Source organism: Cyprinodon tularosa, unplaced genomic scaffold, assembly GCF_016077235.1.
Source record: "Cyprinodon tularosa strain WSP-4 unplaced genomic scaffold, ASM1607723v1 ctg137, whole genome shotgun sequence".
In the NCBI taxonomy this organism is placed as follows: Eukaryota; Metazoa; Chordata; class Actinopteri; order Cyprinodontiformes; family Cyprinodontidae; genus Cyprinodon; species Cyprinodon tularosa.
The window spans coordinates 73,201-79,749 of record NW_024038189.1 but is presented as its reverse complement, the minus strand read 5'-3'; the positions used below and the strand labels follow the sequence as shown (position 1 = coordinate 79,749).

The window sequence follows — 6,549 nt, the reverse complement described above, 5'->3', positions numbered from 1 at the left end:
ATGGCAAATAGTGAGGTGAAGTGCAGGCATCCTAGCCTGGTGCCCCTCTGGAGACAAAGGTTGAGAATGTTTGAATGAGTGAATGTTTTTAACCAATTTATTAAAAGGACAATGCAAAGTGCTTTACATGATTAAAATACAGGAAGATAAAACAGGAAAAAAATAAAATAAAATAAAAAATACAGAAACAAAAAAGAATATTAAAAACAGTTGGACTTAAGAAAAAATTTTTTAGTTGAACTGTTTAACTAGAACAGTTGAAGGTGATCCTAAACAAATGTGTTTTTAGTCTTGATTTAAAGGAACTCAGGCTTTCCGCACCTTTACAGTTTTCTGGAATTTTGTTCCAGATAAGTGGAGCATAGGATCTAAATGCTGCCTCTCCGTGTTTTAGAAGGTTTAATTAGCTGAATGCGATAATGCTCGTGTATGGAACATTTACCAAACAAGCTAACACAAAAAGGACATATGCAGTGTTTGGATATCCCCTCAGAAGTGGCAAACCTGACAGACAAGCTTTTTGATTAACTCAAGTTTCAAACCTATAGTTTAAAATCACCCCTCTAAGATTATCAATTAAAACACTCAACACAAAGACGGATACAAGTTATAGCTGTAATTCAAAGAGCAACCACCAGGGGGAGACAGAGTGCCTTCACCTGGAAAATTAAAATGTGCTGACACTTTCACGCCAGGGAAGTGGAGGGAAGGTCTGCTCGGTCTGGTTTCTGCAGGCCCGTCTTCCGTCCATTCCTTCCATCCAACCGCAACTCAAAGAGATTTGGATAAATCCGATGTAACAATAAGAGGGGATTTTCAAGGGGGTTAATTTTATAACTCAGATTGTTGTGTAGTCAATAAAAATCTTAAACTGCTCCTATTTCAACCGTCTGTATCTGCATGTGCGCCAAAAAACATTAAAACCATGACAGAAGAACACTCTGGCCAAATTGACCCAGCAGACGCATTCAGCAGGAGCAGTTACAGACTCTAGGGTTAGCTATAAGCGCAGCTCAGGGACAAATACAGATTGTGTCGGATCAACCTAACCAGCTATCTGCTGTATGATTCTAGTTCGGACACTTCCGTGTCTGCCAGTGTTTCACCTCCTAGTGGCTTTACTTCGGGTTCGCCTGATCAGTCTCTCCCTTTCTCAGAGAGATCGTCTCCGATCCAGGAAAAATACTCCGGAGACGGTGCAGATTCTGGAGGGTTTCTTTTTCAATGCTCCCTTGTGTTTAATCAGTCTCCCCGCACTTATGCCTTAGATCAGAGGTCTTCAACAGGGGGTCCGCGGACTGTTGTTTCTTCTCTCAGATTTAATGCTTCTTGCACAGATATTTCCTTCTCTCGCTTGCCTCCTTCTCTTCGCGCACAAACCGCGCTCTGCTCGAGTCTCAGATACGCTCGCAAACCCGTAGGCTCTGATTGCGGATTTTTTTTGCTCTATCTCAGATTGCAGTCGGATCGTCGCCTAGCAACCTTTCCAGCCAATAGAACGACAGCCTCAGAAAGGGTGCGCTTGTTTAACCCTACTGAATGTGAACATAATTAAAATTATGTGCTCTTGCATTATGGCAGGATAATTCTCCCATTTGAAGCTCTCATTCCAGACTGACGATCTTTCGGCTGCACCTTCGAGGCTTTCCTAAATGAATTTAAGACAGTGTTTTCTGCCGATCCAGTGCAGCAGTCTCGCTTCTAGTTAACGGATGAACTGGCCCGAGTTAAGCAGACAGAAACTTTTGAAGGTTTGTTAGCCCTTGCTATTCAGTTGGACGCCCGTTTCTGCAGCAGAAGTCGGGAGCGAATAGACAAACCTATATGGCTGTTAGTTCCGCCTACACATGGGTTAAGATCATCAATTCATGTCTTCATCTTTGTCTATACGATATTCTGATTTACTCCCGAGATCCTGTCCAACACCAACATCATGTCCATCAGGTTTTGCAACATTTGCTCGAAAATCTTTGTTTGTTAAGGCTGAGAAATGTGAGTTGCATAAGTCCTCAGTCTCGTTCCTCTAACTCATTCTTGAAGGTGGACAAGTTAGATCTGACCCCGACAAGATCAAAGCCGTAGTTGAGTGGCCTACACCGGAGTCCAGAAAACAGCTACAGCATTTTTTAGGGTTTGCTAACTTCTATTGGAGGTCTCCACGCCCTAACTTCACCTAAGGTTCCTTTTGTTTGGAATCAAGAGGCTGAGGTCTCTTTTGATTAACTCAAGAACATGTTTTCTCAGGCCACCATTCTAGTTTATCCTGATCCCAGTAAACAATTCCTCCTAGAGATTGATGCCTGGTGTCAGAGCAGCCCTTTCTCAGCAGTCTGAGTCTGACCAGAAGTGCCGTCCATGTGCCTTTTTCTCCCGTCGGTTGTCTCCCGCCGAACGTAACTTGGATGTAGGAGATTGTGAACTGCTAGCCATAAAATTAGCTTTGGAGGAGAGGCGACATTGGCTGGAGGGTTCCGAGCTGCCCATAGTCATCTGGACGGATCATAAGAACCTCTCATACCTGCAGTCAGCTCAACGTCTGAAACCACAACAGGCCCGCTGGTCACTCTTCTTCTCCCAGTTTAATCTGTCAATTGCCTTCCTTCCTGGCTTCGGTAATGTAAAACCTGATGCTCTGTCCAGACTTCATGGCCCCAAAAAACAAGAGGATGAACCTGCGACTATTCTGTCCCCCTCTTGCACCTTTGGAGCACTCTTTAGTGAAAGTCTGGGCAGTTAAAATAATTCTTTGAGCTTATTTTATCTAATGTATATTGGGGGTTATTAGTGTATATATTTTTATATTTTATAGTAATTTTTTTCCCCTCAAAAAATACAGACAAATACTTAATAAAGAGGTTTATTTCACAGTCTCCAACATCTTGAGGAAATTGTGTAGATATGAATCTCCAAAACACTACGATGTTTATATAATCGAAATTGTGTTGTAAAACTTACAACATGAATAAAATACATTTTGATAAGACACAGCTGCAGTACACAGTTTGAATAAGAAAAAAAATACGAGCGTAAAAAGTAATAAATATAATTAAATAAAAACCAAAAATAAGAAACCAATAAATAAAATCAATCAAAGGAAAGCATAAGAAACTAAAATAGACTTCCATGACTTTTGAGACTAACCATTTCTTAATTTACCATTGATGTGATGCTTTTAATTTTTTAAAAGATATTTACAGAATGACAACAGTCAATAAAAGTAATAGATGAAGGGTGCCCATGGCCGCGCTAGAAGCACTACTTGTGGTTGATGCAGTGGTGGCTGACTGGGATGCTGTGGATGATGTAGGTGATTTGGTTGTGGTTATTGCTGGTGCCACTGTTGTGGTGGTTGCTGGTGCCACTTTTGTGGTGGTTGCTGGTGTCACATTTGTGGTTATTACTGGTGCCACTGTTGTGGTGGTTGCTGGCGCCACTGTTGTGGTGGTTGCTGGTGCCACTTTTGTGGTGGTTGCTGGTGTCACAGTTGTGGTAGTTGCTGGTGCTACTGTTTTGGCGGTGGTGGCTGGTGCCATGGTTGTGGTAGTTGCTGCAACAGTTGTGGTAGTGTGTGCCACTGTTGTAGTTGTTTGTACAGGAGTTATGGTAGTTTGTGGCACTGCTGTGGTTGTTGATGCAATTGTTGTGGTAGTTGGTGCTGTTGTTGTAGTTGTTGGTACTGCTGTTGTGGTAATTGGTGCAACAGTTATGGTAGTTGGTGCCACTGTTGTAGTTGTTGGTGCAGCAGTTGTGGTGGTTGGTACCACTGTTGTACTTGTTGGTGCTGCTGTTGTGGTGGTTGGTGCTGCAGTTGTGGTAGTTGGTGTTGTTGTTGGTGCTGCTGTTGTGGTGGTTGGTGCAACAGTTGTGGTAGTGTGTGCCACTGTTGTAGTTGTTTGTACAGGAGTTATGGTAGTTTGTGGCACTGCTGTGGTTGTTGATGCAATTGTTGTGGTAGTTGGTGCTGTTGTTGTTGGTGCTGCTGTTGTGGTAATTGGTGCAACAGTTGTGGTAGTTGGTGCCACTGTTGTAGATGTTGGTGCTGTAGATGTGGTGGTTGGAGCCACTGTTGTAGTGGTTGGTGCTGCAGTTGTGGTAGTTGGTGCAACAGTTGTGGTAGTTGGTGCCACTGTTGTAGTTGTTGGTGCTGTAGTTGTGGTGGTTGGTGCCACTGTTATAGTGGTTGGTGCTGCAGTTGTGGTAGTTGTTGCCATTGTTGTGGTGGTTGTTGCAACAGTTGTGGTAGTTGGTGCCACTGTTGTAGTTGTAGGTACAGCAGTTGTGGAGGTTGGTGCCACGGTTGTACTTGTTGGTGCAATGGTTGTGGTAGTTGGAGCCAGTATTGTAGTTGTTGGTGCTGCAGTTGTGGTGGTTGGTGCTGCAGTTGTGGTAGTTGGTGCTGTTGTTGGTGCTGCTGTTGTGGTGGTTGGTGCAACAGTTGTGGTAGTTGGTGCCACTGTTGTAGTTGTTGGTGCTGTAGATGTGGTGGTTGGAGCCACTGTTGTAGTGGTTGGCGCTGCAGTTGTGGTAGTTGGTGCAACAGTTGTTGTAGTTGGTGCCACTGTTGTAGTTGTTGGTGCTGTAGTTGTGGTGGTTGGTGGTACTGTTGTAGTGGTTGGTGCTGCAGTTGTGGTAGTTGGTGCCATTGTTGTGGTGGTTGTAGCAACAGTTGTGGTAGTTGGTGCCACTGTTGTAGTTGTTGGTGCTGCGGTTGTGGTGGTTGGTGCCATTGTTGTAGTTGTTGGTGCCACTGTTGTAGTTGTTGGCGCTGCAGTTGTGGTGGTTGGTGCCACTGTTGTAGTTGTTGGTGCTGCAGTTGTGGTTGTTGTTCTTGGATCATTGCACAAACTTTTTGTACAGCAGCTTGGTCCACTGGTTATTGAACCAACATTCTCCATGAATGGCAAACTACCCAGACTTGAAGCAGCTGCACATGTGTTTGGACTAATACATCCCAGCGCTGGAATTGTGTTTGTTCCATCATTTACTGTTAATATTTAAAAGAAAGTAAAGTAAGTCCAATTTTTTTTCCCGGAGAACAAAAAATCGATGTATTAAAACAACACAAGAGTACTGTTTGTGCTTTCTTCAGCTTCTAATATAAGCTTTGCAGCTCTACAGTATTTTTTTAGAATTACAATATTTCATCCAAACTATCACAAATGTAAACTTACAAGTTGCTGTCACACAGTTGCTCTCATCTCCTGAACATGGCATGGAAGTGGTGCACTGAGATGTGGTGGGGTCACAAACAACACACTGAAGGGCGTTGAGTAGCGGTGTAGGTGGCGCTGAAATGGAAACCGCAGATGAAAGAGAAACTTGTTAAACACACATAACACAAAGGAAATGTCAGTATTATTAAAACTCCGGATGAAACCTACAAGATAGAGTTTGTGAATTGCAGTTGTCAGTGTTGCAGCACTCAGCAGATGCAATTGCACTTTGGTAACCCAAGTTGACTGAAAACGTCTGAGAGCCTGTGCTTGGACACAGAGAGGATGGTGCGCAGGCTTTGTAGATTTGTGTTCCTGTAACTCCAGACTTAGTTCCTGCAAAGCCAATGGGATATTTGTTGTTTTTGATAGAAAGCATACACAGCCTGAAAATGAAAGCAGAAGTTCCAATTATAAAAAGTAGTAAGGCATAAACACACCAATACCTTTAATGTTAGCTGTTATGCACATCGTCTCTGAGCCACATGTTAGTGGTGCTGTGCTTGAACATGCTTGATCGGTGCAGGTAATGCACTGCAGAGCCCCAGCTGCAAATAATTAAAAGGTTGGATTTAATGAATTGTTCAAAAACTTTCATGAAACATTCTGAAAATATGAAGATTGATTTGAAAACTCAACTTTATTGTTTTTGGTGATTTCAAAAGAAAGCCCTGAGAATAGTCAAAAATTTGTGAAATTAAACTATTCTCATTTTCAAAGTAAGATTTCTCTTACTTAAGGCTTAAGGCATGGTGGAGAATAAAAAAGATAAAAATACTACATTCCAAGAAAGATAAATTAAAGACCAAAGTTTTTTTTATTCTGAAATGTGCTATTTTTATTAAAAAGAAAAAGAAAAAAAAAACAACGACAAAAATTCATAAAAATTATCATTAAATAACTATTGTAGAAATGGAGCACCATGAAGTGATTTTGATGTATAAAACTTTTGGTACACATTTAGGGATCAGTTGCAATGTTCATTATAATTGTGATATATATATATATATATATATATATATATATATATATATATATATATATATATATATATATATATATATATATATATATATATATATATATATATATATATATATAGATATATATACATAGATATGCTTTCATGTATTTGTATACCTGGCTCTCTCCTTTGAAAAAAAGTCACGGAAAAAAGAAAAAGTTTAGAAAGCCATAAAAAAATTAATGCGAAATATTCCCTCTTTGCTCTAGTGTTGTAGTTTTCTATTGAAAATGTGAAAGTACATGGACAATTATTATTGTTACCTTTGCTGTAGAGAGCCCAGATGACAGTCAGAAAAAAGATCAGCTTCAT

The 6,549-nt window shown here is 41.0% G+C and overlaps 1 protein-coding gene across 1 annotated transcript; it reads right to left on the bottom strand.

Annotated features, from left to right (window-relative positions):
- Positions 1–2,844: 2,844 nt before the first annotated feature.
- Positions 2,845–6,549, bottom strand: LOC119778694 (GATA zinc finger domain-containing protein 14-like). The gene is made up of 4 exons (XM_038278043.1): positions 6,501–6,549; positions 5,185–5,288; positions 3,389–4,827; positions 2,845–3,316 (listed from the first exon to the last, which is right to left on the bottom strand). The coding sequence occupies exons 1-4, from the start codon at positions 6,547–6,549 to the stop codon at positions 3,256–3,258; spliced, it is 1,653 nt and encodes a 550-aa protein (XP_038133971.1). The 3' UTR covers positions 2,845–3,255.